General features: G+C 38.2%; 1 protein-coding gene across 5 annotated transcripts in view; it reads right to left on the minus strand.

Moving 5' to 3' along the window:
- Positions 1-13285, minus strand: part of ADAMTSL3 (ADAMTS like 3) — a 205567-nt gene that overhangs the window by 154726 nt on the left and 37556 nt on the right. For 4 of the 5 annotated variants that reach the window (XM_054213630.1, XM_054213629.1, XM_054213628.1 and 1 more), the window contains one exon: positions 1339-1458. The exons of the other annotated variant lie outside the window; for it this stretch is intronic. In XM_054213630.1, the coding sequence (XP_054069605.1) occupies positions 1339-1458 (120 nt within the window). The remainder of the gene's footprint in view (positions 1-1338; positions 1459-13285) is intronic. 5 annotated transcript variants of the gene reach the window in all.

The following is a 13285-nucleotide window of genomic DNA, read 5'->3' on the forward strand; positions in this document are numbered from 1 at the left end:
ATTTGATTTATCATCTTCTCTAAAATGTGCTCCATTTAATGGAAACTATTTTGATCAAAGTGTATATATAACCTTTATAGCATTTTTCAACTACTGTCATTAAATGCTGCCTGAGTTGCAGCTGCATTTTACTGTCCTGTAAGTTATTGCTTTCCCAGGTGTTTGGTCCAGGGGACATCTTATCTAAGTACCTTTTCTGTTGATGATCCAGACCCTCTAGGGTAGCAAAAGTATGAATTATTGTAAACATATTTAAACTACATTCAAATAATTTACAGTAGCTCAGCATGCTTTCTATTGTATCTTTTCTGCTTCCTTTTGTCTTCCTAAAAAGATACTCAATCTAAAGCTGTAATAAACTCATCTCAATGCTCTCCTCTCTTTAGAGTAGTGATGCGCAAAGTATTTTTCTCAAAGTAGCTCCTGCGAGGAGACCATCTTTCAAAATAAAGCTGCCCGTCACTTGACAGAATCATACCTTGTGACTGCAGGGCAAGTTTAGCTCTTCTCTCACTTTTACAGGGAGGGTTTCCTAACAAATTCCCTCCTCTTACATTAAGAAACGTACTGTAAGTGTCTATGAATGTAATTCAGACAGTTTTGATGTGAAATTCGACTGACTTCTGGAACACATTGTGTTATGAGTAAATTTCCACAGCATGCCACACATTTCCTAGGTTTGCTTTAGATCTTTTGCCAAGATTAACAGCATTTCTTTCATGTTGCTTTCTTTACGTTTATATCTATATTCCATGTTTAACATAATGTTTCCATGGGTCTGGAGAAAGCATTAAAGATCTTTAACTTCAAAATACATAATTTGTTGCTTTCTAAACATTCTGCTTCATCCATTATTACACTTTGCATTTGTTTCTTTATAATTCACTCAACCTTCCCCTCTGAAAACTTCATGAACTAATAAAACGTGCTGACTTTTCACAAGCTGGGAAATGCAAGATCTCCCTTATACTGATTTATCCATTAAATAAAACAATTTTGGATAGGTCAAACAATTCACAGAAAAGGCAATCACCTCTAATTCGACATATTTTACAGACATAACTATAAACATCTATTAACACATCACTAAAACGTTGTTGCTTCCGTCTCTACTTCATCCTATTAACGTTTTCAGTAAGTGACTTTGATCTATTATTTCTACAATTAAGCAGATTAATTTTCATTTCGTATAGTGTGTTTTCATTCAATTTGCTATAAATTTGATGTGTCTTCAAAAGATAACATGCACTTTGTATCTTAATTTCTTTCACAGTAATCTGTATTTCAGAGCTACACGAACGCGACAGTCTCTGTCATTTTCGCAAGCGGTGTACTGACCTGGTCATCGTAACGGTAAGTGAGGAATTGTTCTCCCGTGGTATCCTCAAGAAAACTCCCCTGTGGAGAAAGTGCAAACTCAGGCAAGAAGTATGCACCTTGGGATTGCTCTGCTCTTGTCTGTAAGAGATTCAGAAAGGTCACATTACAGCTACTACAAACACAAGTCAAATTTTAAAAAACTCTATGCATGTAATTACAAAGATCAGACATGAACTTCTGCAGGGAAAAAGCGATGGGCTTTCAGGCACAGTCTTTCTGGGTGGATACTTTGCTACAGAGGTCTGTGACGAGGATATGCAAAATGCTTACAGCTGTCCAAAACCAAACAAGATGCCTCAATGGCAGAACTATCTATTAAACAAAAAGGTGCCATCTCTGGCTTATTGACCATCAGTGCTGAAAGACACTGTGAAAACCACACTGGAAAAGCTACACTTTCTTTTTCCTTATACACTTCGCTAGACAGTTACTAGCTGCTGCACATAACAGGTTTTGGTTAAATACAGTAAATCTATTTTTACAAAGATACAGAATCATAGAATAACTCAGCTTGAATGACATATCGAGAGCTCATCTAGTCCAGCCTCCTCAAAGTAGGGTAACCTATGAAACCATGACACGATGAATTACTTCCCTATCCTACAGGAAGATATTACTGCAAAGAAGAAATGGGAAGGGAGCGGGGAATGACTGGAGTGAACACTGGGCAGCGGTCCACGTTAGTTCTGCACGCTGTTTACAGTTGGTGAAGAGCATTTGAGAACAGAATGGGAGAGGACAAAGGGCCCATTTCGAGCTACAGAGGAGCCAATTCTGTCAGAATCGGCGTCAATGCGTCCAACTGGGCTGTCTGACACCTGAGCTCGTATTAGACAAATGGCTTTTGCTTTACTGATCCCTGCACGTTCAGGAATCGTAACACACCTGAAATGTGCTAGCCGTGCTGCACACATGCTGGTTGGATACCCTGTCGTTGCACTGTAGGTCTAAAGCATCCCAGATAGGTACCAAATGTACTGCACAGACTTGTATGTCCTTATCCCTACTACACCGTAACTCTACCCTGAGAAGCTAATTGGTTTGCGTACTAGAGAAAAATCATCTTTTGAATGCAGAATATTGAGTCCAGCTGTGATAGGGGAAGAGTGCAAAAGGCAAGGAGAGGACAATTACCTTCCAAAAGGTTGGAAATTTTCAGGGAAAAAACAAGGCCTGAAACATACAATTTACTGCTGGACATTTCCCAATGAGTTAACTTAATAAATGGGGTTTAATTAAACAGTTTGTTATATTTTGACGTATACATGACATAGACATACCTGAAAGCCTGGAGTTGCCATTGACCAGTTTCCAGGCTATTGGCTAGAACTGTACCAAATATAGGTGTGTCATTTCAGTGCCAGATAACTAGAGATTTCAAAAGCAATCCACATAATTTAACCACTTTGTGGTAGAAGAGGAAGGCAAGACCTTCTGCAAATTCTCTCTTTGTTGCACTAAGGTCACTTTCTGAGGCTCACAACTTACGTCATAAGCAGCAGATGACATGTCATTCACAGTACGGGTCTGGAGAAGCTTACGTTGCCTTTGCTTACTCTGTTCTGCAAAGAAGCTGTCAGCTTCTCAGACTGTAAACCCCACCAATTGTGACAGCATTAGATTAACATACTTGTTTTAAATCAAGCCATCTTCATATAAACTAGCAATAGCTTGCAAAGGACATGTCTAGACTAGGCTAAAAGGTCATATTTTAGCATGCAAGACTGAACAGGATTTTAAAGAGGATTTTTTTCATCAGGCCTGCATAAGAGTAATTCATGTTCACATCATGTTATGATGACATTTCTATAAAGCCTATTATAGCAGTGGTCTCACTTGTACACTTTAGCCAACTGACTTTATTTATGCAGAATTAAATCATAAAATATGGAGAATAAATCTGCATTTGATAACAATAGTTTCCCCATAAAGCAACCAAGAGAGGTCCACAGTTATGCTTCATGCCGAATCCAAGCTGGCTGCAGCCGATGCAAACCCTGACACGTTAAGTATAACCCAGACATGAAACCGGCTGACATAATCTGGCATTTTTCCCCACTGGTTTCAATGGGCTATCGATAGATCCTATGTGAGGGAATACGGCAATGATGTAATCCTATGATTTCAGCACAGGGCTAATGGATAAGAGATATACGTTCTAAATCTCGAGTGGCCTGGGTTAAAGTATTTAACAGTTCTACCTCAGTTTCCCCAGATGTAAAACACAATTACAACACCCACTGACCTATATTAATGGTGTATGGCAATGTTTAGCTTATATTTTACAAATTCTCTTTGGAAGAGAATAGTGTTAAGTGCTAGTGATTTATAACGGTATTCTTGAAAGAGCTGCTTAATTTACAGACTGAAGAGAATCCAAATTATTCCACCACACTTCTTAGACAAATGTATATATCACACTGTTGCCTAATTTCCCATAAACAAATTTGTCAGTAGGATATGTAGCGATTAACTTGCTTGTGTTTCTCAGCTTTATAAGATACACATTTCAAATAGAAAGTCTTTGGACATTCATCAGTATTATGCTCTGAATATAAAAGAAGCCAACATTTGAAGCTGAAATAACAATTTCATAAATATGACATGAAAAACCAAGGGCTACTCTCACACACATTCAATTTTCATATTAAAAGCTAATGAGGAGCTAGCCACTGGAAAAGCAGAAGAATGGTTGCTAGATGAAGGCAAGCAAAATCTGGCTTCCAATCACGGAAAAATTCAATGTTAAAGATGAATGGTTTATACGGTTACACAGGAGGTTACAATGGAAACTGATCCGCTAACTACAGCAACAGGTACTGCTACCCACATAGTATAGCTAAAGTAAGGAAGAATGGAGCAAAGCATTTAATTAAAAATAAAAATCTACTAGGAACACACTATGAATTGTCATGGCAAATGTTGAAGCCAAATAATTACAGCTGATAACCAACCCAAATGAAGAAGCTCATTAAAAAAAAAAATAAAGTCAAAGCTTCAAATGCTCAAAGAACTCTTTTCATAGAATCATAGAATGTTTTGGGTTGGAAGGGACCTTAAAGATCACCCAGTTCCAACTCCCTGCCCTGGGCAGGGACACCTCCCACTAGCCCAGGCTGCTCAAAGCCCCATCCAGCCTGGCCTCGAACACCCCCAGGGATGGGGCAGCCACAGCTTCTCTGAGCAACTCTTTTGTATCAACTCAAAGTACCAGAGAAACACTTTTTTCCCCTCTAGATACAGGTACCTTCAAATATGCTGCATGTGTCCATCGCTCCTTAACTCATACATTGTACTGAACACAAAATGTACCATTTCCACTTAGTCCACTTTATTCCCCACTGAGGAATCTACTGATGCTCCTTCTGAGACTTTTATATTTCTGTGGGCACTTTTGCTTAAATGTAATTCAAATTTCAACGGTCTGTGGGTTGATAGTGTATTTGGGATCATCTCCGAATGACTTAGCTAATCCAATATAAATTCATGTTTTAAACTAAAGACTGCAAGCGTAAGTTTCAGAAAACAATTACATTTCACACTAGTGTTTTAAGTCTGTTTAATGTTAAGAGCTTTAAGTTAAACGTGTCAAATCATAAGTACACTTAAGATTTAGAACAGGCATTTTAAACCAGCTTTTATGATCTTAAGCATATGAAGACAGTCGAAGGTGATAATGTAGCCAAACCAGATACAATAATACCCACTGCATAAAATTCATTCAAATTAATATATTGGGTAGCAAAGAAGTGTGTACTACTGTATACTGACAAAGAAGAAAATTTAAAGTTGGAAACAGGTCAGTATTTGAAAATCTTTCTAGGTATGAGTTAATCATAACATGCAAGTTATTAGTAAGAAACTGAAAAAAATAAGGTCTTCCATGCTATGTAATTCTACCTATGTGATCAAGGAGAACCATCCTGATAAACAGATAACACATGTAGGTTCTGGGAAGCATAAAACGGCACTGTTCTTATTCAATGACACATGCTCTGAGCACAGCATTGATATCAGGTTGTGATTGCTTCCTCACTCATCACTCCCCACCTGAGTGCTAAAGACTAAATTACTCTTCCACTTTCAATTGCAGAAGACAAAATGAATAGCTTACATCCAAGCCTCTGATTTTTAGATCGCCCTCCACCAAGTCGCATCGTGTCATTGTTATTGCTGCCGTTTCATTGCTCTGTATACTACGCTGACTAGAAACGGCTGCCCAAATTGAAGTCGCTGGATTTGGTGATTTTATATTTTATTTTATTACTGAAAGTAAGAGGAATGATTACCGAGTGCTTCCCACCCGATGCTGACATTAGCAAGTAGCACGGCTGAGTAGGACTGAATCTGCAGATAAAAATGTTGTGCAGGACCGAATGCCCACAACAAAGCCTATTTGAAGGAGGGGCTTATTTGAAACTAGCTCTAGTCAATGTGATGGACTGAGTATCGCTAAGTGACTGAAGCACAAAGGTGTGCTGCTGGGGCACATCTTCCCCTTCACTTTGACCCAAGAGGAGTTCCTTCAGCACACTCTGAAACCACTACACAACAAAACCCACTTTAACTGCTCTTTTTTCCCTTGATACCCAGGATTCATATTAACTGCTGCCATCCACCTCACTTTTAATTATCAAATAGGAGCAACTGCTAAACTGTAGAGTTTCCCTATGACTGAAAATTACAAATATTAATCATTGGTCATTCCTTCCAAGGTACAGATTAACAATTTCATCCAAGGATTTCAACTGTTATTGTAATTCCAGATAAATTAAAAAATTTAGTTTAGTCTACAGTTCTCGGGGATCATTTAATACAAAGGCTATGACAAAGTTCAACCAAACCTCATAATAACATGCCACTATTCTATTTAATCATAGCCACCAGGAGACTGGAAAGTAATTGTTCCGTATTTATATATAAACAGCAGCAGCTTTAGAAAGTGAGCTTTCTGCTAAGTCTGAGTTGTGAAGGTCAAGAAGATGAGAAAACAGAGATGGAATGTCTCAAAGAAATTACTTGAACATAATTAGAAATAAAACACTAATCTTTCAGGCACAGAAGAATTTTTAATTTTAGAGTTTCTTGGCACCAACCACCACATTAAGAGAAAAATAGGAACTATGCTCTTCTTAATGCAAATCAGCATTACCTAGACTAAAATCAGTCATTCCCTAACTAAGGTTACTAAAATTGGGAGCATAATAAGAACAAAGCGTTTTGTGTAATGAAGAAAATTAAAACATCAAAATTATCTATTTTAAATGCCAAAGATGACAAAATACCACACTCCTCCTGGAGCTGCCTCAATATCTTGTTTCTAAAAAGAGGAACAGACAAAAGATAAAGGTCCAGTCACCTAAAGCTTTACAGTTAGGCACAACTGCACTATCCTGCCCAAAGGAAATTCTATTTCAAAAAGACCAGCGCAGGAAGGTAGTTTGCTTCCATAGGTTTGTGGCTCTTTTGTTAGTTCTTATTGGAAGGGGGAAATTGGGCAGGGTCTTGAGAGTGTTAGTTTCCAAAGTTGACGTTTTAGGGAAAAAGACGGGAAAAGCAGATAAAGTGAGAAAAACTATCTGCATTCTTAATGACTTGTAAATACATGTTTGTCAGATGAATATGCATGGCAAGTCCAATCATATACCAAGACGTGTGCCTTCTGATTTAATTCAAGTGAAATATCTGGCTACTAAGCTGCTGTAGCATATGATTTACGCCCTGGGGAAGTAATATACCAGCTAAGTAGCAGTTCAGTTTAATGGATTTTCAAGGACTCCAGTACAAAAACGTTAGGTAGAGCACAGCACTCCAGCTTCATCACAACATGAAGCAGCATGTTAGCAGATAAACAAAGTCACATTAACAGTTCAGAACTTCAGATATCTCCAGAGCAAGCAATCCTGATGAACAAATATCTAGAAAGACACAGATTAGTTTTTGACATGGCCAAGATTTACAAAAACAACTTCCTGATGCTAGACACTCCAAAACATTTAAAGACTCTGCAAGCGAACTGAGTTTCCACAGAAGCTGCCAGCAGCTCAGCATTTCTGGAGAGCAGGCCAATTATTTAATTATTAGTATTAAACTAAGAGGCCAGCATTTCAAACCAGAATTAAACTATAAACGTCATTTCTTCTTAAAAAAGAAAAAGGACTTAACCGAACTGATGAAAGCCAAGCACTTCTTCATAAAAGAGCCCTGAAACACTGAACGTGACTGTCAGGTTTCACAAGGGAAGTCACAAGTGAGATGATGAGACAACATGAAAGACTGAATCAAAAGTTCTTCCAGGGACAGAACTCAAATGTGTGACTCCAGGATTGTTTTTCCGTGGTGCATACTCTATATTAATTAAAGGCAAACTCCAGACCTGTCAGATTTCAACCCAAATCTAATGATTTTTCCTCTCATCCCTCATTCTAGACCTGTTTAGAACATGTAGAAATAAAACAACTTGGGGAAGTGTGCCTGTAAGTTGAAGATACATACAAAGATAAGCAAAAGACAATTCATAAGTATTTTGCATAGGCCACCTCTTTATGATACTGTAAAATGCTGTCAGTGAGCAATTTAAAAACCTGAAAGTTCAGCTAATGCTTGAATAGCCTCTACCATTGAAAACTGAATTTAAGCTACAGCTATGATCACATTCACAACTGCAAGAAAGGAGCTGCCTACGTTATCTCTGCTGCTCAAACCAAGCCCATCCTGTGCCCATTGAAGCACTAGGAGTCGTTCCACTGACTTGAACGTACTTAAGATCATGTCAGTCTAAACCTCTTTTCATGCTGTAGGTTTGTAAAACTTAAAGCCAACACTGAACACAAGAAGGATAATGGAGATAATTTGGGTTTTAAATTACTATCTTTCAGTCTTTTCAAAAAGTTATTTCTACCACAGTTTTTCTTGATTAAATATAAATTCATTTTCTTTGGCATAACTTGGGCCGCAAACTGAGATCAACACATTTTGAAAATCTTTTCCTGTACCTTCTAAAATTTATACTAGTGATTAAGCTTTTGGATATTTATCAACAACTACTTATGTTTTCTCTTGCTATGGTCTGGCTAAAAGATTAAACTTTTCACTGAAAGGCAGCAGTACTATTTAGCCAAAATCTCATTTAGTTTCAAAACCCAGCTTAAATATCAACTCTGTTACATATCTCCAAAAGAAATATGAACCCTGGAGTTTTTCTTCTTCCAGTGAAGCTGCTTCTAAACCCTGTGTTAGGCAGGCTCTGCCTTCTTTCCACAGGATTGATTTGATGTGCCCAATATTTGCTTTCAAAGGAGCTGCACGAGCAGACTGAAGTTGCTCCCAATGATATTGATGGCAAAGTTCCCACCAACACTCTTACAGAGCCAGGGCCCAAATACATCTGCAGCAGGACAACATCCCTTGCAATATAACACTTACTATTAGGACTGCAAACAACACTAGATACTCGATGCCCTCTAGCAGTGCCTAAGTAAGAGCCGAAGTGAAAAATACAGCACTCGGACAAGATGACCCTGGGGCAGTTCATTTCCAATTATTGTCAGAAAGTTAGTGGCTGTGGATCAGATTCTGCTTTCAAAATATGCAATGCTCAATTATTTCCCTAAGTCTTTAGTTTAGCCTTGGGGGAATGGGCACAACAATATTTAGAGCCAAGGTGAAAGCAATTTTATAGCTTATGGATAAAACATATACTGTAGAATCTGGGTGTTGCTATTACCAGTGAGAGTAGAGTTTCACATACAAGGTGTACAAGCCTATTCTTAAGAATAAGAAAAAAGGCTTGCAAAGATATGGATTTACCAGTAGGAAAAGAAGAAACTAGATAACAAAAAAAAACCCCACCCATTCATTTTAATCCCTGTCCTCTGATTTCCTGCCATAGTGGTGATACTATTTATATTCCCAGCATAGTGGGATGTCTACTTTCTGTCTCCTTACAGATGCCGAGAAGCTGCATTAAGTATGTCAGTGTCATCAGTGTTGGAAGGCTGGGAGGAGCCGGCAGCATGGTGAGGAGGGACCGTACCTGCTGTATGGAAGGAAAGGAATTCATTCTTGAACTCATATCTCCTGTATGCACACCTTGACTGCTCTGTTTTATTCTTCTATTTCTTTACTTGTTTATGTGTTTTATATAAAGGTCTTGTTCAAAAGTTTATCTTAAATAAAGCACTGCCTTACGGTAATGTGAAATTCCAACAATGGCTTTGAATGGTGAAGGAAGATTCTACCTGTACATTCTGAGGCTGGATGCTTTGAGGGCAGAGGCAATGGCTGGGGGATGTTTTCACTTTTTTTTTTTTAAAGACTGAAGTTTTACTAAAATCCTCTTGATTAAATTCTCTGTGCCTAAAACAGTGAAAGGGAAGGAATATCTTGTTAAAAAGTCTGGAAATGAGACAGAAAATAATATTTCATTAAAACCTCTTTTTAAAGTCTTGCAAGCAAGACAGACATAGGTGACTAAAGCCTTTAAAAAGATTTCTTTTATCCCTTTTTTCACCATATGTTCCAGTATTCCAAACAAAACCCTCTTTTTATTCTTTACTTAGTAACCTAATAATTGGCAAAATTCTTGTCATAAATCAAGTCCTTTCAGCATTATTGGAGCATGTTCTCATGTTCTTATTCATTGAAGGTTTCTAAGGATCCTTATGACCTCCATAGGAAAAACATGCTGCAAAAGTACTGTCAGCATCCTTAGCAAAGAAGTCAGGATAAGGTGTAAATTTTTTTTTTTTAAAGTTTTCTTAAAGTGTCCTTTATCATGAACCTTTATCATGGTGAAAGAATTTTTTTTTTTTTTTTTTTTTTGCTAAGCTGACAAACTGCTAACATCTGAATGACTCATTTCCAGGAAACAAACAATCTTGCTTTTATCTATGGACACTACCTCAGCTCCAGTAATATACTGGAGGATACTGGAAGCATAATCTTTGAGGAACAGCAGATTTATTTACAAAAGGCAAGAAAGGATCACGGTTTAAGGCTATGTAGGATCACTGTCAGAGACAGCAGAATTATAAAGCCCAACAAATCAATGCATGCACTAAATGAAGGTTCACATTGCTTAAGGAGTAAAAGAAACAACAAAACGAAATGAGAAAGGATATAGTGTGATAGCTTCCTTGAGCAGCAGGAGCCTCTACCACGGAGGAGCAAGCAAGACACGGTAGCTTTGGCAGGCCGTGGATTATTATTCAATAATAACACCAAAAAAATACTATTGATGGTTGCAGGCCACATGAGATGAATGAGAGGCTGTGGCAGGCTATAGGCTGCAGGTGCCTAATCCTTTACTAGTGAGATAAATAGCACCCAATAGGCTTGCAAGGGCAACACTACCCTTTTCTAATAAATTATTTCCTTCTCACCCCCTTCCCCAGTATCCAGACTGGATAATTGTTCTAACAGTGCTAAAGAAAGGGTACAAGAAAGGTGTGACCGTTCCCAGGTAACCAAGAGTTGCATCTAAATAAGAAGCCTCCTAAAAGCTAACATAAAGCAAGAATTTGGGCAGGAGAAACTTCACAGCACCATTTTGTAAGAAATTCTGCACAGCACTTGCAAAATGCCCTTGTTTTCATTTGGCCACAGTGACATGCCCACACCGAGGTGGCTGCAGGACTCAGGATGTAAGGAAGGATATCCTCAGCTAGGTATGACCAACCTTTCTACATGCAGGTTTAAACACAGCAAGGAAGACAACAGAGGTGGCTACCAATTCACATATTTATGTGTGAGCAAAATGGGACCTAGCTCATAGTTGGAGTTTGCAAAAAAGTTTGTTAGCCACTATCAGATAAATAGGCTAATGAAGAGAAATAGTAGGGTACGAGACTTTACACAGTACTTAATTATATTACGAAGAGTTGGAGAATACACTTAGTCCTTACACATTATAGTACTATTCATCAAGAGATCTCGTATGACTCACAGTTGTCATTATCCTCATTTTACAATGGCTGCTCTCAGGAGAGTCTGGCTAAGAATGACATGGGACTCCTGACTCAGACTTTCCCAATTCTTTTTCATTTAAATTATAACATTAATGTTATGATATGTTAGTGTGATTATTTGTATTTAATTTCCTCTTGACTTTTTTCTTCAATAGTGATATAATTTGAACTGACATAGTAACATGCTTCTCATATACTTCAGTTGAAATTGTGCCTAAGGGCAGTGAAATTCTCATCCATAAGCTGCGTAAGGAAAAAAACTGGCACTCAGAGGCCAAACACCTGCTAGAACTAGTGGCAGATCCAGATTTTTAAGAGAATTCCTGTTGCATAATGAAAACACAAAGAAGGGAAATGTGTGGGGCAATGGAATGGTATTAAAACTACGGCACTTGGGGGGGGAAAAAAAGAATCCTCAGCCACTATATACTTCAGAGCTAAATAGTGAAGATCTTGATGTGAAAGATGTTCACAAGCGCAAATATAAACAGAGACTTTTGTAGTGTGGGGAAGGCTGAACAGTGACTCTTTATCATACATTGCAGTGCATTGTCATGCCTTTCATTGCTAATCACAGGGAGTTTCCCCCCAGCCCTCAGTCTCAGTACATCTGCTTCTGATTCAGGTGGCAGGGGAAAACTGGCAAGTATTCAGCCCCAAAAAAGCCTGCCCTCACACTAGTAATTATTCTTCATTACATACTGTATATGCAAAGTTGTCATCGGCAACAGCATGGTGTTTATCATGAGCTGGACAGGTAGATGAAATGTATGTAAATGCTCTGCTACTGTAAACGACTACAAATTCTCATAACAGAAAGAGACATGGAAACAGGCAAGCTCTCAGCCACCAAGAACCAGAATAATTTCACAATAAGAACATAAATCTTCGGTGCAACTATTTTGAAGATCAAACAGCCCAAAACTCAAGTAGAAGAACCAAACAAGCATGCAATTGAGCAACTTTGACAGATCAGGAAGATGGAAGGTTTCTCACAATCAACACTTAACCTCACAAAACTTCTCAATGAATGAGACCCTTAGAGTCCTGTAAATACCATATAAACAGGTATAATCCAGCAATATGAAGAATAAGGTAGCAAGATTCCTCTTCAGAGACAAGTCAAATCAGTTTGCTGTAAGGTATTTAAATACCCTCTAAAAAAATAACATGCTTATGTCATACATGCAAAGGTCACTCAGCTATACTAAAATAACTAAAACTAAAATAACATGAGATGCAAGAACAATCTTTATTGATCAGCAGTGTTTGCTGACCTACTTCAGTGGCTTTCACAAAGAATAAATACACATAGATAAGGCTGTGTAAAGGCTTGTGCATGTACAGATTAACAGAGTGAAATTGCCCAGGTAAATGGAGACCTGTCCTTCATGGCGCCAGAACTTCTCGTGTACGTTCCAAAGGCACTAACATGACCTGCATGACACCGGCCACAGAACTGGGTGAGGAAATTTCTGCAGCAAGTTCATCACTTCATTTTTTTTAAAATAGGAAACATTTTCTAAAAGATTCAGTCGGTTTACAGTGCATCAAGGAAAAGGGAATATACCTAATAAAGGGAATATACCTAATATATATATAATTTCCACATTTAATTACATTCATTACTAAAATTCCATATATTTTTGCTCTGAATTCGCCTAGCTTCTGATCTAGGCATTTAGATGGGCCCATAGGGTCTTTCTGCACTATAATACACTGTCCTTTCTTATCTGAAGTAATTTTATCCCTTTTCCTCAAACGAGATGGCAGAGGTGGTGTGTGATAGCCTAAGAGGACCCACAAACGACCAAAATCCTTATAAACACACTGCTGGTACTGGTGCCGCATGGAACAGGAGAGCTTGGGCTAACGCTGTTCTTCATCTACCTTTTTCAGTGGAGCACCGAGACCACCTGCCACCATGTTGTCAACAT

This window comes from Rissa tridactyla, chromosome 9 (genome assembly GCF_028500815.1).
Source record: "Rissa tridactyla isolate bRisTri1 chromosome 9, bRisTri1.patW.cur.20221130, whole genome shotgun sequence".
In the NCBI taxonomy this organism is placed as follows: Eukaryota; Metazoa; Chordata; class Aves; order Charadriiformes; family Laridae; genus Rissa; species Rissa tridactyla.